A 23,859-nucleotide genomic window follows, 5' to 3' on the forward strand; every position below is an offset into this window, starting at 1 on the left:
CGCTTAACCATAAAACGACAGTCGTTGTAACACGTGTGTTCATACATTTCGTGTCAGCTTACGAGTTACCATGTATGTTACTGTCTCAACCGCCAAACTGTTAAAAAACACTTATATTCTCCAGCATTATCACACCTACAATGGAATATATGTAGCCTTGACGCATCTTCGGCTGTAGCTGCCGACCAAGGATACTGGAAAGCAATAAAGTTATGCGAAACAGAGTTCAAATACGAAAAGTAAGCATTGTAAATATAATTTACGAAATTAGAAATGTTGTTTAGACACGCGAGTTAATTTGATTTTAATTGTCCACGTTTTACGTGGTATATTATTATAACTATTTTAGTAGGGTTGGGAAAGATAGGACGCATTTTCTATTTTCTCGTCCGGTTTTGAAATAAACAAAGAACATTCAACGAATTATAAAACCGTATCCTAACGACTCTTTTGGATTTAACAACGGTGTATGGTATTCTCATGACTACCATAGACCGTTGGTAATTGTTTAAAACACGATCAGGATGTTTGGATATTATGCTTTAAAGATGTCCCGTCTTCCCCCACCCTACTATATAACTTTCGTATGCTAATCAAAATCGTATATGATCATTTTCTTAAGTTTAGTTATGTTTATTTTAAGATGGAATTGTTCACTGGTACTTCCCCGGAGTCGAAACCACAAAAGAAACACATCAAGATTTAATGACGGTGTTTTACCAATTGGACTCGAAGGTTAATAAGGTTTCTATGAAACGCCTTACTGGCCAGTTGCCCAGCTTAGATATTTACATAAATATCTTTTATCCGCCGAAGTAAACAATCATTTAAAATGTAGAACAGTCGGCGTGGCGTATACTAAAATGCCGTAGCGGTTTTATAATTCATAAATATCTAAGTTATAATTGATTTTGGAAGATTGTGTTTTTTAATTTCTAAGTTCTTTTGACTGTTTTTATTAAGTTTTTTAAATCTACAGATTTTACAAACGTACTTTTAAACTATATCTTACTTGAACATATTATATACAGTAGAGTGGGGAAATATAGGACACATTTTTATTCTGTTTTGTCGTCCCTTTAGGTAGTGAACAAAGAACATTCAAAAAATTATAAAATTGTACCTTCACGATTCCCATAGAGTTATAGACGGTAATTGTTTAAAACACGATTAGGATATTGGAATATTATGTGTCCCACCCCCCACAGTACTATATATTTAGTAGGGTGGGGGAAGATGGGACACCTTTAGTACATAATATCCAAATATCCTATAATCTTGTTTCAAACAATTAACAACGGTCTATGTGAGTCGTTATAGGATATATATAGTTTCATAAGAATGTTTTTTTGTTTACTAGTAAAGTGGACGAGAAAATAGAGTTGAAAGGTGTCCCATCTTTTCCCAACCTACTGTACGTTTATGTGTATACCATATTTATCTTCACGTGGTGGGCCAACGACAGTTGTTACAACAGTGTTCAGTTTCACACACCTTGTGCCATTAGTTGTACCACAAGTGCAACTTCATAAGTGATTATTATACTTTTTTAATTTCTAAACGACCCGATATTTTAAAAGATACTAAAGAAGCAGCATACTATTATGCAATAACCAGAGCTGGCATTGCTCATTCAATTACACGGTCTTGTTCAACAGGTGCAGTGCCAGGTAAATACCAAAACTGTCTCAAGTTATAAATTTCTAATATAAATATAGACTTAAATACTTTGTATGTACCGTAGAGGTGAATGTATACGACATACGTGTTACTTTTGGTTTTTCATTTTTTTCAACCATTCAAATTTGTCAATGATTTAAGAAGTATTTTAGTAAGTTTGAATCTAGATAGCTTGATTGATTATCCTTGCTGGCACGGGAAAACAACGGTTATTATAACATCGCCTATGTCCTGTTTAATAGACCCCGTGTCCGCTTACGAGTTAACACGTGTGTATTCTCGTTTAATTTAAGATTAAGCATCGTTGGTTTGCATGCTTTAAACACATTTGCTGTTATCTCATAATTAACTCACTTTCTGTTTATAAAACGGCAAAAATTCGTTCGCAATCTAGTTAAATACGTTTTGGCACGAAAGATATGGCTCCCAAATTTACCAACTTTGTTACACACAGGGTGCAAGTGCTACGAAGGCTTTAAAACAAGGAACTTCGTGAAACATGTTCATAATCTATGTATAAATCCTGTTGAAGTGAAAGTCACCGGGAATTACATTAGGTCAAAAAGTACGTCATCAGTGGAACTACCGCATGGTGTCTCCTCGACCGAGAACTGTACCAGTGACGTGGTAGGTAGCTTTTTAAGAATATATTACTATGGGGTAAGATGGGATACTGTTAGCTCCTAAATTCCATATTTCTTGGCCGTGTAATGAACACTAAACATCGTATTTCTCTGAACGCGCGTGTGCCTTTTGGTTATCTTTATCACTATATGTGTTTTGCGGCTTTGGCTGGACTAAAAAAAACGATATTAAAACGGTAAAAATGTTTTTTTGATCACCAGGACCAGAACTTTTAGACTAGAACTTCCAGAACTGTAACGTAATCCGGATACCAAAACAGTTGTATTGTAATTTTGGCTAAAAGTCTCGCATTTGTTAAAACGCCAGTCAACTCAAAATATTCATAAAGCTAAATTATTCTATTTTTTTCTAAAATTTATGTTTTTAAATGACGAACTCTTTGGGGATTAACGAAGAAATGTCGTTCCTTATACTGAAAACATCTGCTCATGGGTTACAATTTGTGCGCTAAACCCATCAGTTGAACAGTTGATAACAAAAAAATGTATAAAAATTATAAAAAATGTATAGAAATAGACAAAAATGTATAAAAATTATGCAAGTTTCCTTTTCCAGACTTGGGAATGGAGGGGGTGCAGTGATAATATCAACTATGGAGTTAGACAAAGCAAGAAATGGTTCGAACCAAACTCTAAGAGACGCAAGAAACGTCTAATGACATCGTCTGACAAACTGAATTTGCATAACGCTAACGTTGGGCGGAGGGTAAGTAGTTCTGTTTGCTTTTCTTTAGTACTAAGCGAAAATTACCAGGCATACTGCTGGGTCAGAGCAATTTGTTCTTTCGTCGCAATTTCAACGATTTGTAAACTTACAAACAATATTTTGTCGCAAAATTGTTGCAACTAATGTCAGATAAAATGCCGTTAATGATGCGACAATGGAGTCGTTTGTTCATCGCCAAAAAATTCGCTTCCCGAATCGACAATCGTTTGATTGGCCAATTACAGTCGAACGTTCTCGCACGGCGACGATTGCTGTTTGTTTATCGCGCCACTTATTGGTGATGTCACAATAATGCACTTATAGAGCCATCCGAGACGACGAACGCGGTGTTGTAAAAGCTAGCGAGGGTTTAAATGTCAATTTCTCAGACTTTACTTTACCAGACCACCCGCTCAAACCAAACCAGTGCAAATTGTTGCGCACAGACCTACAAACCTCTTTTCTCATGATATAGGGGAAACAGGCGTGAGCTGGCACGTTTTTTCATTTATATAATAAACTGTTGGCTGTAAAACGCACGGTGGTAAAAGTGTTTTAAGGTTTACAATTTCGCCATCATACGCCTAAGTAATTCCGGTCACGTGTCGTATTATGACGTCATGAATTTCTTAAATTACCAATAGTATACGTGGGAACATAATTGGTCACATTTGGCACGAGATCAAAGCTTTCGTCTCCTGATCAAAGAAAAGTAGTGACACTGAGTAAATCATAATTCTTTTGACAACACATTTATTTGTAATTGGCAATTGAATTTTTCTTTCTTCTTACATGCGGAAACAGTTGTAAAACACGAAGTTAATATTTGCTTTAGTAAAAACTTCTTTGGTAAATGGCTCCACTATTTCACCAAGTTTTATTCAGTAAATATCTTTAAAATCAGCCTTTACCTTGTTCTTCTTTGATAAAGTTTTAAAGAGACAAAATAAACACAATCTATGTGTTGCTTGGCCTGCTGAAATGTGATATTAAGGTACGCGATTTTTCAGTGGCTGTTTCGTTTTTTAAATTTTGGTGGCAACTTTTAACTACATTTGAGCATCTCAATCCATATACAAGTTTTCATGTTTCGTTTGTACATTCCCGTTTAATAGTATGTAATAAAGTATAGTGAGGTGGGGTAAGGTGATACATGTTTTTATTCCATTTTTTTGTTCCATATGGTTGTAAACAGAGAATATTTACAAAACTATACAACCGTATCCTTATACCTTTAAAGGGCGTATGTGTTAACGGTATCCCATCTTACCCCACAGTAGCATACGTAATAATGTCTCAACCAGAATAAAGTTTTCTAGCCACAGCAAATGATGATGAATTGGTTTTGTATTTGGTTTTCAGCCTTTTCTCCTCGAAGTACTTAACGTTTTTCTTGTTTGTTAGGTCTACGAGGATTTAACCGCATTAAATTGTGTGTGTTCTGGTTTATCTGGTTCATGTGCTCTTCGTACTTGCTGGAAACGTCATCCAGACCTCCGCGTGGTGGCAGCAGAGCTGAAGAAGTTGTACAAAAAAGCAAGGCCAGTCGTTCTAGCAACCCAAACACGGAACCCAACCAGATATAAAATCACGAGTAGGTTTTTAAATTTTGAATTTTCGTCGCTCATACTTTATAAGGTTAATATATGTTTAGCTGGATCTGGACGCGTACGGAAACTTTTTAAAAAGGAACTTGCTTACTTTAACCGGACCCCCGATCTATGCGAGCCTGACGAAATTACTGGTTCTCTCGGCACGAAAAAGCGGGAATGCAAACTGCGGTCAAATGATGCTGGCGACTGTCGCAGACTTTGTTGTCGAAGGGGCTTTTATGATGTAACCAAAGAAATCACTTATACATGTAATTGTCAGTTCCACTTTTGTTGTAGGGTGACATGCCAGGTTTGTAGACGAAGCGAAACGTTGCATATTTGTAACGGATGATATTAGCTCCCTCATAATAAAGAATACCCATGATCTTGCTTCGTTAGGAGACGCCAGACGTAACGCTTCGCTTCGTGTTGTTGCATTTCGTTTTTCAGCTTGGCTTTTGCATTCTATTTATTTTTTTGATTTGTAAAAATGTTTAAATAAATGGCTTTACAAAAAAACGGCAGGCGAAAGCAATTCTACATTAAAGATCATCGACCTCTTAAGTTTCTTCTGCAGTTAACTTTTATACATTAAGAGCAGTTGTACTTAAAAAATACAGCAATATATGGCAAAAAGCAGTACAACTGAAGAGTAGTCCAATTCAGTTGATCACATTCTAAGACGTTAGCGTTGCAAGAAACGACAAAGGCTTTGAATCCGCTTCTTCTTTTTTCTCTGACTGCACCCCTTTCAATTCATTATTAGAGCTTCTAAATATAGCTACAGGTCGTATAGGTGATGGGGTTGGAGTTGAAAGAGATAAGTCGATATGTGCAGGAGGTGTTGTTGGGGTCGGAGGTGTATGGGTTATAGTGGGAACAATTGGCTCATTTAAAGTTGGACTGCTTGGTGTATTTTCTGCTTCCTCTGGCTCAACTGGTTTAGAGACTGGTTGTTCAGTAACTGGTTCGACTGGTGGTGCTTCTGGTTCAATCCGTTTTTCGATTACTGGTTCCACTGGGGCTTCAACTACTGGTTCATCAGCTGGTGGTTCAATAATGATCTCAGGTGGTTCGATCACTGGTTCAATTACTGGTTCAATTGGTGTCTCAATTATTGGGTCAGAGGGTGCCTCTGGTTCATTAGGTGGTTCTGTAATTGGTTCTTCTGGTATCTCAACCACTGGCTCTGCTGGTGTCTGTGTCTCTACTGGGTCTGCTGGTGGTGTTTCAATTACTGGTTCTGCTGGTGGTGTTTCAACCAGTGGCTCTGCTGGTGTTTGTGTCTCTACTGGTTCTGCTGGTGGTGGTTCAGTTACTGGCTCGGGTGATGTTTCAATTACTGGAACCTCTGCTAGTTCCGGTGTCTTATTTTCAGTTACCTCAATTGGTTTCTCCGGTTCTTCTGTTGTTTCAATATTTTTCAACAAAGGGTCGTCCACCACCGGTTCCACCACGAAGCGATCAATCTTTTTTGGCGGCGCCAGCGTAGATTGCGTCACGATTGCGTCATCGCCAATTCCGGCTTTACCAGACGCATGCAGCCTTACACCGTACAAAGTTCCAGGATCTAGATTTTCAAATTTCTGCTCAGTTGACTTGTCCCCACACGCTTTGACTTGGTACTCCTGGATGATGGCCGGAACAGCAATCTCAGTATCGTCTTCCGTCTTCAGTTTACTTAAAGTAATAGTGACGTCATTGCAGTGGCCCTCCACCCCCCACCACATGACGTTAAAGGACTGTTGTGTGACGTCATCAATTGGAATATAGACATTCAACACTGCACCGGGTTCTAAAAAATTTTAAATTTAGTTCAAGCAAGATAGTCGCAAATGGTGATATAGCATATTTGCATAGGTTGGGGTAAGATGGTCCATGTTTCCACTCTCTTATCGTCCCATTTGTTAGTAAACAAAAATATTTACAGAATTGTTTAATATCCTCACGACTATATTAACAAGCGTTTACAAAATATAGCCTGCCATCTTACCCTATATTATACATATTATTGTTTTTGTATTCTACAAACGGAAAGGTTTACAATTTCTCTCTCTATTTAATTTTTAGGGTCTTCAATGTCGGTTATATTTTTACAAAGTTTAAAACAATAATTTACTCGTATAAGCTTCAATGGTGGTCGGTTTCCCCCCAACGTTTCTTGCTCGTGGTGCAACTTCTACTTTGTACAAAGAGCCTGGTACGAGTCTACCAAACACGTGACTTGTGCTGGTTACCACTTCCGAAAACGGAGTTTTATTTTCGGATTCTTCCAAACATTCGATTGTCACTTTATATTCATCCGCCCCTGTGTCGGGTGCAGACCACCTGACGTCAATTTCACGCTTGGTTGCAGATTCAACTCGTAGATTTTCAACGCAGTTTGGTCCTTAAAGGATAATCATCATTATTGTGATTCATTCGTCGTCGCCTAGAGCAGCAACTCGCGTGTTAAATTGGTTTTGCGTGCGCTGCAAGCATGGTAGTTTAATTTGTTACCACCGGGTTGCAGAAATTGGCGTCAAATGTCTTGCCCACAGCCACACGCTCGCCGACTGTTACTGCAGCCTGGAGTTTATGTACAACGTTTTGTTCAACGTACAAGAAACCAGTACAAACAGTGTAAGAACTAAAGCAACGTATGGTTACAGTGTTTTATCTATGACTAACTCGAGTCGTTTACGTTAGCAACGAAATGTACAAGCTAATGAAAAAAAATAGGTTTACATATAAGAAATAGTGAGATGAACCTGTTGTGAACGAATTAGTTGTAACTTCGCTTTCCAGTTGATTACTTATGGCGAAGATACAGAAGGTATAAGATGTAGAGGGCCGAAGCTTTGTAAAGGTAAAATCTGTAGAATCGGCTGAAACGATAGCTTGCTTTTCTGGACTTCCTAAAAAGTCAAAAACGTATGAAAAGGTCCTGAGAGTTGCACATGTATGAGAAACTATTGCTGGTAACTGTATGTTTCGTACCTTTACACTTAGCTGTAAGTCGATAGTTTTCCACGCCCCCCAAACTCGGCTCCCATGAGCAGATGATGGATTCCCATGTACTTACGTCACGCGGGAAGAAAAGGGAAGGGACGGTAGATGGTTCTGATTGGTTGAGGTAAGTTTTTAAATTTTCAAATACTACACTTATTTTCTATTCTATGTGGGTGAGGTGCCGCGGCGTGGCACGCCATATGGTACTAGGTTTTGTAAAATCTGCAGTGTAATTTATTTTATCTTAAGTGTAGAATTGCAACTCCTAAACCGGCACGAGGTGTATAAAATGCAGCACACGTGTTATAAGATTGTGGTTGCCCCTCCACTTTTTATCCTATGAAAATCAATAATAACATTTATTTATGTAGATATATATTATAACATTTTTTTACTTGTAGAAAACGTTCCACTGACAGTTGACGATTCCCTGCTATCTCTCAATGCTACCACTTGGATGCAGTAGAGACTTCCGGGTTGAAGATCATCGATGACGTAATAAGGTTTATAAAGATCTTCAATATTACGCCCGTCGTCTTGCTTGTCCTCTCGCCTATTTGTAAGTGAGTGTATATATTAATGTTAAAGCTGATTTACTTTTTCGCACAACGTAAATTATGTATCAAAATGAAAATAATTGCTGTAACTTAGTGGTAAGCTACAACTAGTAAGCGGACACGCTGTGTATAGAGTATAGTACGGTATAGGGGGAGATGGGACACCTTTTTATTGTATTTTCACGTCCCATTTGGTAGTAAACCAAGAACATTAAAAGAATTATAAAACTGCATGCTTACAACTTCCGTAGACCATTGTTTGTTTTTTAAAATACGACCAGGATGTTTGGATACTAAAGGTGTTCAATCTTACTCCACAGTACTATATATTAGGTATAAAGTGCTATATAAAAAGCATCCGTGTTATAACGTTGGTCATTGATCTGCACTCAAGGCCAAAAATGGTATTACTCCAGGCGACCATATATAATACCTGACACGAAGAGTGTATGAATCTATCCTTCCAGCTGCAGGAGGCCACTGTATGTGTTGACTTGTGCAAGTTTTCATTGTGTATTCAATATCACCGCACATGCCAGGTTCTGAAGAAATGTTGACAGGTAGCATAGATTTATATTCATATAAGAGGGCGGGATACTACCAAATGGGACGAGAAAGTAGAACAAAAAGCTGAACATGAGACAGCTTTTTGTTCTATTTTCTTGTCCCATTTGGTAGTAAACAAAGAACATTAAAAGAATTATAAATTCGCATCTTCACGACTCCTATAGATAAAGGTGTCCCATCTTCCCCCAACCTACTATAATACAAGTATTTTAATAAGACGTCTAACGTCGGTTAGCAAATACATGTATAAACAACTAAGTTAAGAGAAAAATAAAATTAAGAGAAAATGTCATTTATGAACAAAACAAAAACGGTATTTTTTCTCAGTTTAAGACAATGTATAAGTTCAGTTTAAGAAAACCTGTAACAAAGCTTGCAATCGCTCTCTTGCTGCTTTTATTTTTCGCATTCGTGACGATTCCTACCGTGTAGGTTGTACCAGGAACCAAACCTATAATAGTAAAAAGTTGTTGGTGAAATATTTAAATTTTCCCGCAACAAGAAATCCTCGGAATGGTAAAAAAAAAGTTCTAAATTTATTAGGTTCAGAAAATGTAATTATCATACATACAGCTAGTACAGCAATAGCTTAAAATCTTTCTCTTTATTTTTTTTAATTATCAGTAATACAGAAAAGTGGAGTAATATGGGACGTTTTTACTATCTTTTCTGGTTTCATTTAATAGCAAATAAAGAACATTTACAGAAATAAGATACTCTAGTCCGCGACTCTAAAAGAACGTTGTTAGTTGTCCAAAACACCATCATAAAGAACATTTACAGAAATAAGAAAAACGAGGAGTTTATGTGCTAACGGTATTCCATCTTACGCCGAAATACTAAACATATAAGCATGAAAAAAACGTAAATGGGCACGAGGTGTGTGAAACAGAAAACCCACGTTATACCAACTATAACATTACCCCTCCACGCGATAATAAACAGGTTACATTCATTTATATATTCACCAGTAAATTGATACCGATTCCCTTTCACCCCTCTTGGCTGGGTATTTCCCTCAACCCCTTCTCTTGGTGAAAGATACAAATCATAGTCGTCTACGTCACCCGGGGAAGGAGCCCACGTGATCTGTACCTCGTCAGCTTTGACGTCACACGGTACAATGCCAGCTACTTCCAATGGGACTGATGACGTTATAGATTTTTGTTACTTATAGGTAAAATGAATGGTTTAGTAATAGTTGATTCACAACTTTTTTATTGTTTTATTTCAATGATATTTTTTGTATTTCAAGTTTTTCAATCTTATAAATAGAAAATTCAACAAAGTACTAAAAGCTTTAGTCAAAAGCCTTAAATTTCTTTTTCTTGCAACGTCGTGAAACATTACTCCTTTTAAATAAGCTTTAGTGCCAATGATAGGCCTATTAGCTGTGAAGCGGTGTCTTAATTAACCAATTGTAATTAATTAAAAAAAAAAACAATTATCTAGCAAATTATACTACCGAATGCTTTGTAAATGAGTAGCACAAAGCGTGTAACACATAGTCAGGTAGGGGAAGATGGGACACCTTTTTATTCTATTTACTCGTCCCATTTGGTATTAAACAAAATAAATTTAAATAATTATAAAACTGTATCCTCACGACTCCCATAAACCGTTGTTAATTGTTTAAAACACGATCGGGATATTTGGATATTATGTGCTCAACGTGTCCTGTCTTCCCCCAACCTATACTGTATTTAAATACTAAACATTCAAATCTAAACTAAACATTCAAATCATAGTTAAAAAAATACATTGTAATTCCATACTAACCTGTGCATTCTGTAAATAACTGAGGCCTACTTGATATATCATGGGCATGACAAGTTACTTTACATTCGTACAATCTCCCAGCAGTTAAGCCGTTAAATGTGTTGTGAGTTCTCGTCAGTTTGTTTATTACGACAGGATTTTCTAAACACGAGTTTTGATTTTAACTTATTATTTGTCATTTGTAAATTATCTTGTAAGTTAACACTTTAAAAATGCATTGCACGTATGTTTAATTCTGTTCCCTTTAAAAATAAACAAAGTATGTTTACAGAAATATATATACCCAAATCCTCAAGTCTCTAAAATTGTTATTTTTATTTTTCGTTAAAAACAAGATTCAATATGGGACAATATGTGCTAAAAATATCCATCTTACCCCACAGTATACCATTCATATTTTTATATAATTTTACTTGTTCTGTTTTCGGTTTCAGACAACTCCAGGCTGTAGCTTTCCACAAAACCTTCCGGTTTCTTCCACTTGATTGACATTTCGTGGTGAGTGACGTCATGAAACGTGAGGTCACAGACGTGGCGTGGTGCTGACGTATGAACGAACAGGTTTAAACGGTAAGTGATACTGTAAATAACCTATTACAAAATCCTACCTGTTATCATTGAAATTGACGCAGCTTCGCTATGTACACCGTTAGTTACCGTTGACACCGTGACAGTATATTTCGTCCCGGGAACTAAACCTTTAAACAGATGGCTCGTTTTACGTAGTCCAGTGACGTCAGTTTCTGACGTCACGTCGTCGGGTGGTGACAGCCTGCATGCGTAACTACTTCGTCTGCCCTTGGCGTGACTCCACTGTAGTTCGAACAAGTTGCTTTCTACTTTGCCAAACTTTAAATCCCTTGGTGGGTGGGGTCCTATAAAGAACAAAAATCGCTTTAACCAACTATCACTATAACTGATAGAGTACTGTTTCAAATAAGAATAATATATAGACACACAAACCTTTGTATATAGTAGGGTGGGTGTTACAGCGAGTTATTATACTTTCATCCATTCTTCACGTCATTCATACGTCATTTAGTTACGCTGCATGCATCATCCTTACTCGTATCCATTTTTATGCTTATCGTCATGGTTACCCAGTCACGTGGGCAGTTCTTTGTTATGAACCACGTTGTGTTATCAGTAATGTCTGGATATTAGGAAACCGTATTTGACAGTATTGCGTTATAGCCACGTACTAGCCATAAGCTGAAGCAATTAAGTAGTTTTTATGTGCAGTATTAGTGATGTACTAATTAAGTTTACCTCTTTATATAAAAGTGATTATTGTGATGCTATTTACAGTGATTTAAGTTAAAGTACATTGCTTGTTTGGACATTGTGTAATCATTATTGTGGATTTCATTCCGCCTGATCGCCTAACAAGTTGGTACGTGTACTATTATTCATTGGTTACCTCAAACGTGTTAATTAAGCCTAATTTGGTGCTAATGTTGTTTTCCTATGTGAACTGTTTATATACCGTACTACCTTATTAGTTTCACCTCTTCTGTTAAGTGATATTCATTCATTTCATTCATTTAACAGAGAACCGTCGCTTTGCAATTCGTGTGTTTATTGGGAGAACCGGAAGAAGGCATTGTGAGGCGTCGCGTTCGCTTAAGTGCGGAAATCCTAGTGACCTAGTGTAGGGTCGGTGCATATCAGGCTGCGTGGTTTGCACATAGCAAATCCCGACTGCTACATGAAAGTTCTCAACTTTGTTGCTGTTGAGAAGAAAATTCTCAAATTGGGTTCTTCGTGCGCCAAGACCCATTTGTAGTTGAGAAGAAAGTTCACAACCGTGAGTTCTTCGTGCGCCAAGCCTCATTTGGTTGTTAAGAAGAAAGAAGATAGTTTTTCAACTTTGAGTGCTTCGTGCGCCAAGCCTCAATTTGTTGTTGAAAAACTAGAGTGGACATGATGATTACAAAAACAATGTTAGATGATATGGTGTTCGACTTGTACGATCTGTATAAAGAAGCAGATGCGTTGATGTCAGAGTCGAAAAATGTGAGGAAGTTAAAGAAGAACGTTAAGCATGTACAAACAATTTATGAAGAGTACAAACACATACATTGCGAGTATGTGAATAAGCTCAATAAGCGTAAAGAAAAAAGGAAAGCAGCGCAAGAAAGAGATCGAGTCGATGTCGACCTAGATGGATTCATGAATCGTGTGGATACATGGATTCGGGGCGTCGAAAGAAGAGACAAAAGAAATGTCAAATCTAATGTTTCTGATGAAGCAGTAGATGGGCTATCTTGTGCATCAAGTGGATGTTCTCAAGGTAGCGCAGTAGGTCGGGTAAGAAGAGAGATGGCATTGCTGAAGAAGAAGCAGATGATAGAGCTGCAGAAAGCTGAAGCAGAGGAGTTGGCTCTGAAGCGAAAGATGGAACTATTGAAGATTGAACATGAGATACAGGCAGCTGATGTTAAAGATAGATGGGAAACAAGGTCCGCAATTGGTATCGTGCCGCGGCAAAGGCCAGAAGACCTGACAGAAGTTTCGCCGGTTTATAAACCAGAGACGAACACCCTGTATTACTCAGACAGAAGGTATGAAGTTCCAGATAGGAGTTACCTGGATCCGTTGACGTCAACGGAGCGGAAGTTGAAGAAGGAGGAATTACCTGCTCAAACAGCAAAACAGAAGAGTAGCTATGAACCAGGAGGAGAGACATTTTATGGTGAAAGACAACAGGTCAGTGATCTCGCGCATGTAGCTACGATGTTAAAGGATTATATGGATCTGCCTAAACCGGAACTGAGACGTTTTTCTGGTGATCCAGTAGATTACATGAGGTTTCAAAAAGTCTTCGAGGAGCACATCGCAAGTCGTGTGAACAGCGATGCTGCAAGATTAAACTATTTGATACAATACTGTACCGGAGAAGCACAGCGCAGTATTTCATTTTGTTCTGTGATGGAATCAACAGCGGGATATCGGAAAGCCCGACAGATTCTACACGAGAGGTATGGTCGTTCGTTCGTGATCGTTCGGTCGTATGTGGAGAAGTTAACTCAAGGTCCATTCTTGAGAGATGGAGACGTCGAGGGGCTACAGAGGACAGCTCAAGACATGGAAGAGTGTCTAATTACGTTGTCGCATATGGGTTATTTGTCGGAGATAAATAACTTCGAGCATTTGGTAAGCATAGTCAAGCGTTTACCTCCACAGATACAAAACAAGTGGAGTCGAATCGCCGGTGATCGTGAACTGAGGGGAGAGCAACCCCAGTTTCAACATCTGGTGGAGTTGGTTAAGTTTGAAGCAACGATGGAGAGTACGATGTTCTGTCGAACGTTGGGTACGAAGAAACAAGGGTGGCAAAGGAGCAACGTGAAGCCGCCGCAGAGAGATTCTAGAGTGTCAACACATGTGTCGTCGGTATCTGCAGTGGAAAGGCCGATGCAACCGCCGAGATACGGTAACGTTAATCAATATACATGTCTGTTGTGTGAAGGACAGCATAGAATTAACAACTGCAAACTGTTTGCGAACAAGTCAGTTGATGAGCGACTAAATATTGTACGGAAAGAAGGTCTTTGTTTTTCTTGCCTACAGAAAAGTTGCCGAGGAAGATGCAACATGGCAAGACCGTGCAACGTGTCGAATTGTACGAAACGTCATCACACACTACTACACATTTATCAGAAGGAGAGGAGACCTACTACAGGGTTTCAACCAAATCAAAGAGAGGAGTTCAAGCCGCAGCAGAAGGAGAGGCCGGTAGTAACTTCAACGTCATTTGCAGCGAAGACAGAAGTTGATAAGAAGGTTGGTCAACAGGTCTACATGAATATAGTCCCTGTTAAAGTTACTGGCAATAATGGTCAGGAGATTGAAACTTATGCATTTTTGGATTCTGGTTCTAATGCAACTATGTGCACTCAGAAGTTAGTGGATACATTGGGTGTAAAAGGGGACAAGATTAAGTTTACACTTTCAACTGTGCAAGGGGAAACCCAAAATAATAATGGTTCTCGTATAAGTTTGTCAGTTAGAGCTCTGGATGGAAGAGAAGCCATAAGCCTACAAGAAGTCATTGTTATCGATGATCTACCAGTTACCCCGAACAAGTGCGAGAGGGATTGGCATCATCTACGGGAAATTAAGTTCGTTAAGCCAGCGGTGGAAGAAGTTCTGCTACTAATCGGAGCAAATGTACCAGAAGTGTTCGTGGATGAACAATGGATACATGGGGAGGACGGAGAGCCAAGTGCAGTCAGGTCAGTTCTTGGTTGGTCGTTGTTTGGAAATGCTTCTACTCACCCTGACAAGGAGAGGATGTGGCATATTAGCGTGAATCGTGTGTCTCTGTGTAAAGATGCTTTACATGAGCAAGTGAAGAAGATGTGGGAGACAGAGTTTAAGAATTCAGGTCTCGACTCTGGTGTTGGTTTATCAAAAGAAGACAAATACGCATTGAAGATGCTGGATGAGTCAGCGAAGTTCAAAGATGGTCATTATCAATTAAGTTTACCATGGTGTGTGGGATCGCCAAGTTTACCTAATAATCGTCAACAGGCAGTGCAAAGGTTGAGTTACTTGCAACGTCGATTGAGGAACGACAGCAATCTGAGAGAGAAGTATTCACAGACGATGAACGGGTATGTGAAGAGTGGTTATGCTCAGCAAATTACAGAGGAAGAAGATGACGCGAAAGGATCGTGGTATCTACCTCATCATCCAGTTCTGCATCCGCAGAAGCCAGGGAAAGTCAGAGTGGTGTTCGATTGTGCAGCAAAGTATAGAGGTACGTCGTTGAATGATCAATTGCTGCAGGGACCGGATCTAATGAACAGCTTAGTTGGTGTTCTGTTACGTTTTCGTCAGGAACCAGTCGCGTTGGTTGCTGATGTGGAAGCCATGTTTCATCAAGTTAAGGTGAAGTCGGAAGACACGGATTACTTGAGATTCATTTGGTGGCCTGGAGGGGATATGTCTAAGGAGCCAGTGGATCACAAAATGTTGGTGCATCTATTTGGAGCAACCTCATCTCCATGTTGTGCTAATTACTGTTTAAGAAGAACAGCAGATGACAATGCTGTAGACTTCGACGAAGAAACTGTATCTACAGTTCATCGCAATTTTTATGTGGACGATTGTTTAAAGTCCATGCCAACAGTCAGTCAAGCAAAGAGGTTGGTCAATCAACTACGAGAGTTACTGAAGCGTGGAGGATTTACGCTGAAGAAGTGGTTGAGCAACAAAGAAGAAGTTTTGGATTCTGTTCCGGAGGAACATACTGTGAAGAAGTTCTCAGAAACAAGTCATTTGGAACGTGTACTTGGAGTCAGTTGGGATCACACTACGGATGTGTTTCAGTTCGATGTATCAGTGAAGAAGAAGCCGATTACAAGAAGAGGAATTCTGTCGGTTGTGAGTTCACTGTTTGATCCACTTGGATTTGTGGCGCCAGTGGTTTTGTATGCTCGTATGATATTGCAGGAACTATGTAAGCAGAAGCTCGGCTGGGACGAAGAAATTCCAGAGGATTTGGCAACGAGGTGGCAACAGTGGATCACAGAGTTACCTGGACTTGCCTCTCTTCGGATCGAAAGATGTTTGAAGCTGAATTATTGTTCGAAAATTGTTGGATATGATCTACATCATTTTTCTGATGCCTCATCAAAAGGCTATGGGACTGTTTCCTATGTGAGGATCACGGATAAAGAAGGAAAGGTTTGGTGTCGACTCTTGTATGCAAAGGCAAGGCTCGCTCCATTGAAGTCTGTTTCTATACCAAGGTTAGAATTAACAGCAGCGACACTAGCTGTGAAGATGGATCAAGTGCTCAAAAAGGAGTTGGATTTTGAAGTCCGGAAGTCAGTTTTCTGGACGGACTCTACAGCAGTGTTACGAAGTATTAATAACTCAACAAAACGTTTTCCAGTTTTTGTTGCAAACAGGTTAGCGAAGATTGAAGAAGGATCAAGTACATCTCAATGGAAGTATGTACCTACTACACTCAATCCTGCTGATGATGCGTCACGGGGATTGAGAGTGTCAGCGATCATCAGGAGTGAGAGATGGTTTGTTGGACCACAGTTTTTATCCCAGGAAGAGGAGAGCTGGCCAAAACCGGAGTGGAATTCCAGTGATCTACCTGAGGATTTTGCATGCAAAGAAGCAAAGATTGCAGCTGTTCAAGTCAAGAAGACAGGACAGGATTTTTGGAGCAATTTCTTTCTTCGGTATTCGTCATGGAAGAGACTGAAGAAAGCTGTAGCGTGGCTGCGGAGATTCCAGATGTTCGTGCGAGACAGGAACAAAGTGGCTACTACACCGCTCAGTGTTACAGAGATGGAAGAAGCAGAAAAAGCCATAATCAAACATGTACAATTATCAGAGTTTGAAGATATCATCGCGGATGAGTCGCAGAGAAAGGATTCAAAAGGAAGTCTGAGAAAGTTGAATCCAGTTTTGATTGATGGTGTTCTACGTGTTGGGGGTCGTCTGCATCGATCTTCAGTGAGTTATAATTTAAAGCATCCAGTGATATTGCCGAACAAGCATCATGTGACAGATTTGATAATCAAGGATCATCACGGCACAGTTCAGCATTCTGGCATGAGTTTTACCTGGACGTCTCTACGACAGAAGTATTGGATCATAAGAGGAGGAGGTGCAGTGAGACGAGTGTTGGGACAATGTATTTTCTGTCGTCGTCGTAATTCAAAGGTTGGACAACAAATGATGGCGAATCTACCAATTGAGAGAATTTCAGCAAATGAACCAGTGTTTTCTTATGTTGGTGTGGATTATTTCGGTCCACTGATGGTTAAGCAAGGACGAAGCGAAGTCAAGAGATACGGGTGCATCTTTACCTGTTTAGCAGTGCGTGCTGTTCATATCGAAATAGCACATTCTCTTTCTACAGATTCATTTATCGACGCTCTAAGAAGATTTATTGGTCGACGAGGAAAGCCAAAGAAGATTTTCAGCGACAATGGTACAAATTTCGTGGGTGCCAATCGAGTACTGAAAGAATCATTGAAGCAGCTGGATCAATCTCAAATCAATGAGTATTTGAGACAGAAGGACATCGAGTGGTCATTCAATCCACCTACAGCGAGTCATTTTGGAGGAGTTTGGGAGCGAATGATTCGATCAGTGAGAAGAATACTCAGCTCATTCATGTTGGGTCAAACAACTACAGACGAAACACTTTCAACTGTAATGGTCGAGATAGAAGCAATTCTCAATTCGAGGCCATTAACACCGATTACAATGGATCCAGAGGGTGAGGAGCCATTGACACCAAATCACTTGCTATTGACAAGGCATTGTGATATAGCACCACCTGGTGTTTTCGACAAAAAGGACAACTACATTAAACGTCATTGGCGTCAAGTGCAATACTTGGCTGACCAGTTTTGGACACGTTGGGTTAAAGAATATCTGCCGACATTGCAGATACGTCAAAAATGGACAAATACGAAACGAAATTTCGAGAACGATGATATTGTTCTACTAGTGGACAATTTGCTACCGAGGGGAAGATGGTCGATGGGTCGAGTGATCGAGACGTTCCCAGATAAGAGTGGTCTGGTTCGAAGTGCGATGGTGAAAACCAGTCATGGGACATTTAAACGGCCGATTGCCAAACTATGTTTGATTCAAGAGGCGGTACGAGAGGTCGGAGATGATGAACATTGATCTTTCTGTATAAACCTCGCTGTTTGTTGTTGTTAGATGTGCGTTCGCACATCGTGGGGGGGAATGTTACAGCGAGTTATTATACTTTCATCCATTCTTCACGTCATTCATACGTCATTTAGTTACGCTGCATGCATCATCCTTACTCGTATCCATTTTTATGCTTATCGTCATGGTTACCCAGTCACGTGGGCAGTTCTTTGTTATGAACCACGTTGTGTTATCAGTAATGTCTGGATATTAGGAAACCGTATTTGACAGTATTGCGTTATAGCCACGTACTAGCCATAAGCTGAAGCAATTAAGTAGTTTTTATGTGCAGTATTAGTGATGTACTAATTAAGTTTACCTCTTTATATAAAAGTGATTATTGTGATGCTATTTACAGTGATTTAAGTTAAAGTACATTGCTTGTTTGGACATTGTGTAATCATTATTGTGGATTTCATTCCGCCTGATCGCCTAACAAGTTGGTACGTGTACTATTATTCATTGGTTACCTCAAACGTGTTAATTAAGCCTAATTTGGTGCTAATGTTGTTTTCCTATGTGAACTGTTTATATACCGTACTACCTTATTAGTTTCACCTCTTCTGTTAAGTGATATTCATTCATTTCATTCATTTAACAGAGAACCGTCGCTTTGCAATTCGTGTGTTTATTGGGAGAACCGGAAGAAGGCATTGTGAGGCGTCGCGTTCGCTTAAGTGCGGAAATCCTAGTGACCTAGTGTAGGGTCGGTGCATATCAGGCTGCGTGGTTTGCACATAGCAAATCCCGACTGCTACAGTGGGGGAAGATAAAACACCTTTTCATTCTGTTCTCCTGTCCCATTTGGTAGTAAACATTAAGCATTCAATGAAATATAAAACCGTATATATCCCCACGACTCTCATATAGTTAATACCATAGAGTCATAAACCGTCTTTCCCAACCCTCCTATATTAAACACAAACGGTATAGTTTATTATTTTAGTTATATAGTAGGATGGGGGAAGTTGGGCACCTTTAGCACATAATATTCAAATAGCCTGATCATGTTTTAAATAATTAACAACGGTATATATGGGAGTCGTGAGGATATAGTTTTATAATTCTTTGAATGTTCTTCGTTTACTACTAAAAGGGACGAGAAAATAGAGTCAAAATGTGTCCCATCTTCCCTCACTCTACTATATAGTTAAACGTATTACTTGTAGCAACGTGGGCGTTGGTTGTACATCCAAGCTGACCGCCTTCAACTTGCGGAACTACATCCACAGTGTAACTTGTACCGCCTTTCAGTTTTGTGAATGTATAGCTCGTACTGACATGACCTTTTATCTAAAGTAACGCATTGCAGAAAAATTAGATATAGTAGGTAGGGGTAAAATGGACCATGTTTTCAATTTATTTTATTCTTATATGCTATAGTAAACAAAGAATATTTACAGATTTATATAACTGCATTTTAACGACAGTAAAAGAGCGTTGTTTATTGTTAAAACACGATTAGTAAACTCGGTATATTACGTGCTAATGTAATCCTATAATCCCCCACACTAATACTTATATTTTTAATACGTTAGCAAAACACTACCATAGTTTTGGATTTTATCTTTTCTGGCGGAAAAATTCGAAGCTGGTACGTCACTTCTTTGCCTTGCATGTTAGTAGGCGGTGACCACGTGACTTGGAATGAATTAGTCGTGACGTCATCGAATGTGATGTCACGCACTCGAATTTCTAAAATACATTGTGTTAATACGTCACAATAGCATTTAAAATTACGCCACGTCGTTAATTACGTCACGTTTTTGTTACGTCATACCTTCGTCATCAATTTCCGTCTCCAATGAGTTCAGAGAGCTAACTGATGACGTCGAAACGAAGGAACGAGCTGTTCGTATCCGACGTGGTGGCTTACTGGGTGCACTTCCCATTCCTAACTTAAACAACACGCTAAAACAAAATACGGTCTTTAAAACATTCTATTTGTATAAACAGAAATGACCTTAAAAAAATCTATAAACCTATACCTCACCCGAAAATACCATTTCTGACTTTCTAAATCTAAGCTACACCCTGAAAAAACACAGGGTTTGCAAAATTCAATTTCTAACCTTGTAAATTCAAAATACATCCGAAAACCGAAACGAATTGTCAAAATTTGAGTCTATTCTGCACAACTACTAAAACGAACGCCCTTATAAAATGTAGACATTCTATATAGTTGTCCAGGTGTTTATGAAACAGCATTTAAATGTCACACGACTACGATTAAACGTCAAACTATTGTGTATGTGGCTTTTAATTCAGCAGAGGTCAGAGCTTCATAACATTGTATTGAATCAAGAATACCAAGCTATCAAATTTCTTGTCCGTTCATTGTTTTAATGCTGCGGACACGTTTCTTTAGTTTAGTGAATACCTGAGACAAGACATTTATAGTTTTCTATTAAATATTAGTTTAGGTTTAAATTATATACAAAATATATTTAAAATAACGCATGAGCCAACAAAACTGAGTCGATTATAAGAATAGGTCTATACACGTAAATAACACGAAACAATATTGTACGCTTTAAAAATCAAGCTTAAACATTCTTTTTCTTGCTCCACATTATAGTTTTTAATAGTTACCTACAATATAATATTTACTGCGACGTTACGTCATTAACTGTGACGTCACACTTATATTGCCTACTGTAAAGTATAAAACATCAAAATTGTTCAAAATTTGAAAAAAATGATATCGACGAATCCAGAGATGAATGTAGTAGAGTGGGGGAAAATGGGACACCTTTTCGTTTAGTTTTTTCCTTTTTTTTGTTGGTAAACAAAGAACATTTACAACCGTTTCTTCACGACTTCCACAGACCGTTGTTAATTGTTTAAAACACGATTAGGCTATTTGGGTATTATGTGTCAAAGGTGTCCCATCTTCCCCCACTCTACTATATAAAACTTTAATTAGAGTTGTAACAAATTACTTCGAGGGTACTTTAAATTTAGGAATCTGAAATATCAGGTGTGAATTACAGTACCCTATCATGAGAAAAAAGAGTTACATCGGTAGTGACCTAAATCGTATAAAACAATACAACGATTTTAACAGTTATTTCCTGCATAAAAGAGCTATGTTATATTGTGTGCTATATACTTTTATTTAATAGTAGCTGCTGTTTTTTTATATGTTGTAACTTGTGTTTAGATTTTGAACGGGAAATACAGACCTGAAAAAAATTGATAAGCAATATATGCCGTCAGCTCTTCACTCCGATGCTGCAATTGGGTGCGTTCTGGTGATATCAACGCTACTATTGCTAAACTTTTGGTAAGTAGAAATAATATGAATACATGTGGTCCGGCGCCGTTGCATAGTGATTACCTGCAATTCATTCTCCCGCGTTTTAACTTGTTAATCCTTCCTATACAGAACCTGTTAAAACAAAAGTGTTTCCCGTTTATAATAGAGTGGGACGTGTGTACAGATCGAAACATTGCACATATTTTCTGTTTAAAGGTTTTGTTAATCTGCTGCTTGCTGCTAAGTTTCGGTCAGACAATATTTCTTTAATTTAAGATCAAGCGGTTTTAATGTTTTGAAAATTCACGCAACTTTATTTGGAAAACGTATTATGACGTCAGTGACTCGTGCGTCAGGTATTAAAGGGGAATTCCCCGGTTGCGTTGCAGCTTTACTAGGAGTGACGTCACGCAGAGAAGTAACGTCATTGTTTGTTCGAACTTTGCAGGAGATGTATAAACTACGGAGATAAGACATTGCGTTTACCTTTCACGACAGTTGAACTAAAATAACATTTTAAAATGAAAATTTTTCGAATCAACCAATTAAAATTAAAAAAAAACAAGAAAGAATTGAAATATCGTTTCTTATTTTCCAATAATCAACTTAAAACGTTTTACCGAAATGAGTTAATTTGCTTCAGTGGTTTACAAAATACCACAATACCTAGGTTAAGCATTTATGACAAATCATATACAAACTTTTATCTATAGTACCATACATGAAATATGTGGGCTATGATAAACCATACGTTTCCTTAAATTAGTCGGATAGCACGCTGGTTCAGTAAATCCAGAAGCCATAGTAAACCAAGCCCTGTTCCAACCTTGGTCTGGATACCTTGGTCGCTGCTTACCTCTTTGAAAAATTCCGACCGGTCGGAAACGGACGCGGTTGTATCCGATCTAAGCCGATCTCACTCTCACTCAATTGAACAGGGAACTCAGCAGACGAGTCTGTTTGTCCTCCACGACCCGGAAAGCAAAAATAAAGAAGGTTGGCATATATAAACATCGCTAGCAAACCAAACGTCACTTACTTTCAAATCAATCAACACACGATGACGTCATTACAGTACGAACAAGTTTCTCGAACCTTCTCAACCAACAAGGTATGTCACCATTTTATAGAATTTAAATATCGTCGCAAATCTTCTTGGTGTGTTACACGAATGTTTCGTTTCAGGTGAACTCGCGAAAACGTCGATCTGATGACGTCACAATAAGCGTCGCAAAGAAACGTCGTTCGAATTCTGCTGGGAAAGAACGCGATCGACTTCATGTATTTAACCAAGCACTAGAGACGCTACAGAGCGTAATACCTGTTCGTTTAACAGAGCAAAGAAAACTCCACAAGAAACAAACACTCCAGGTGATTATTTTGTTGGCAACACTGTTTATCTGGCAACACTTCTTACCCGATCTAACATAATGCTAACGATGCAGTTGGCGATCCGTTACATCAATTTCCTCCGTGGCTGTTTGGATGGTACACGAGATTGGAAGGAAAGAAACAGATTTTGGTGTCGAACTCAGGATGAGATGGTCATCGACGCTATCGATCAAGCCGCTGCTGGACATAACGTTCATTGTGATGTGACGTCACCACAGATGACGTCACCAGAAAGTGAGTCACCTCCACCACCATCAGGATGTTATAGACAGATCAACTACGAAACAGTTCAGCCTTTCATCATGAATCACAATCAGGATTGTTCACCTCAGTTACGTCACTGGAACGAAGAAAGCCAGTGTTGTGACGTCACATATCCCTTGGAAACAACTTCAATGCAAAATCCACAAAACTATGACCAACTCTATTCTCAATACGACCCAACTACGTCATTTCTGACGTCATACTTCCAACACAACAGTATTCCTCAAGGTGACGCAATGAAATCAAACATTGCGAACTTACCAGTACTTGACCCACATAACTTAATAGAAAACCCATCTTCAAATTACGACATACCCGATAACTGTAATGGAAACCCACTCTTAAATAAGCTCGACTGTGCACAGCAGACTGCAGCGAGTTCATCTTTATTTGCGGACCTCGAAGAAATTTTGTCTTCACCAGAAAACAATTGTTATCTCCCTGAAAGTCCTGAGAGCGGTTATTACTCGTAGTCGTGTTTGTTCGTGTTGTAAATAAATTTAATTTAATACTGCAGTTAACTGTTCGTGTAAGACAGAGTTGAAAAATATTGAATAAATTAAATAGGCAGTTAACGTTACAAGAAGTTTAAAGCATTAAATAGCGTATAAAATTACTCTACTATTATATCCACACCTTACACCACGGAAAAATCTGTGCGATTCGTAAAGTATGCTCTTCTTGATTTTACAAGAAGATCAGAAATTTGTCAGGAATTTTTTACATA

At 38.7% G+C, this 23,859-nt stretch overlaps 4 protein-coding genes and 1 long non-coding RNA gene across 8 annotated transcripts; 4 read left to right on the top strand and 1 right to left on the bottom strand.

The window, feature by feature from the left end:
* The first annotated feature begins 124 nt into the window (after positions 1-124).
* On the top strand, positions 125-1,669 carry LOC149735528 (uncharacterized). The gene is made up of 3 exons (XR_016385064.1): positions 125-239; positions 644-735; positions 1,581-1,669. It is a non-coding gene; the product is annotated as an uncharacterized LOC149735528 (long non-coding RNA).
* A 735-nt stretch (positions 1,670-2,404) lies between these two features.
* Positions 2,405-4,985, top strand: LOC149735529 (protein Wnt-11-like). Of its 2 annotated transcripts, XM_089878592.1 has the most exons (3): positions 2,405-3,030; positions 4,435-4,624; positions 4,685-4,985. In XM_089878592.1, exons 1-3 carry the CDS (start codon positions 2,848-2,850, stop codon positions 4,972-4,974), a joined length of 663 nt encoding a protein of 220 aa, XP_089734718.1. In that variant the 5' UTR covers positions 2,405-2,847; the 3' UTR covers positions 4,975-4,985. The 2 variants fall into 2 exon arrangements, with proteins under 2 accessions (XP_089734718.1, XP_089734717.1); XM_089878591.1 differs by having other exon boundaries at positions 4,435-4,985.
* An 88-nt stretch (positions 4,986-5,073) lies between these two features.
* Positions 5,074-20,148, bottom strand: LOC149735530 (receptor-type tyrosine-protein phosphatase beta-like). Its single transcript, XM_089878584.1, has 14 exons — positions 19,998-20,148; positions 19,767-19,912; positions 19,381-19,510; positions 11,125-11,391; positions 10,930-11,058; positions 10,517-10,657; positions 9,706-9,882; positions 9,099-9,188; positions 8,604-8,712; positions 8,009-8,166; positions 7,602-7,724; positions 7,373-7,519; positions 6,742-7,011; positions 5,074-6,417 (listed from the first exon to the last, which is right to left on the bottom strand). Exons 1-14 carry the CDS (start codon positions 20,107-20,109, stop codon positions 5,300-5,302), a joined length of 3,117 nt encoding a protein of 1,038 aa, XP_089734710.1. The 5' UTR covers positions 20,110-20,148; the 3' UTR covers positions 5,074-5,299.
* On the top strand, positions 10,952-23,648 carry LOC149735531 (uncharacterized). 2 transcript variants are annotated; one of them, XM_089878587.1, is made up of 5 exons: positions 10,952-11,086; positions 21,381-21,503; positions 22,415-22,587; positions 22,662-22,847; positions 22,922-23,648. In XM_089878587.1, the coding sequence occupies exons 3-5, from the start codon at positions 22,537-22,539 to the stop codon at positions 23,603-23,605; spliced, it is 921 nt and encodes a 306-aa protein (XP_089734713.1). In that variant the 5' UTR covers positions 10,952-11,086; positions 21,381-21,503; positions 22,415-22,536; the 3' UTR covers positions 23,606-23,648. The 2 variants fall into 2 exon arrangements, with proteins under 2 accessions (XP_089734713.1, XP_089734714.1); XM_089878588.1 differs by lacking the exon at positions 10,952-11,086 and having other exon boundaries at positions 20,089-21,503.
* Positions 11,575-18,894, top strand: LOC149735532 (uncharacterized). 2 transcript variants are annotated; one of them, XR_016385075.1, is made up of 3 exons: positions 11,575-11,909; positions 12,068-18,660; positions 18,819-18,894. XR_016385075.1 is itself a non-coding variant. In XM_089878576.1 (2 exons), exon 2 carries the CDS (start codon positions 12,440-12,442, stop codon positions 18,185-18,187), a length of 5,748 nt encoding a protein of 1,915 aa, XP_089734702.1. In that variant the 5' UTR covers positions 11,575-11,909; positions 12,068-12,439; the 3' UTR covers positions 18,188-18,894. The 2 variants fall into 2 exon arrangements, 1 of the variants encoding a protein (XP_089734702.1); XM_089878576.1 differs by having other exon boundaries at positions 12,068-18,894.
* Positions 23,649-23,859: the final 211 nt, after the last annotated feature.

Source organism: Ciona robusta, chromosome 5 (genome assembly GCF_009617815.1).
Source record: "Ciona robusta chromosome 5, ASM961781v2".
NCBI classification, from domain to species: Eukaryota; Metazoa; Chordata; class Ascidiacea; order Phlebobranchia; family Cionidae; genus Ciona; species Ciona robusta.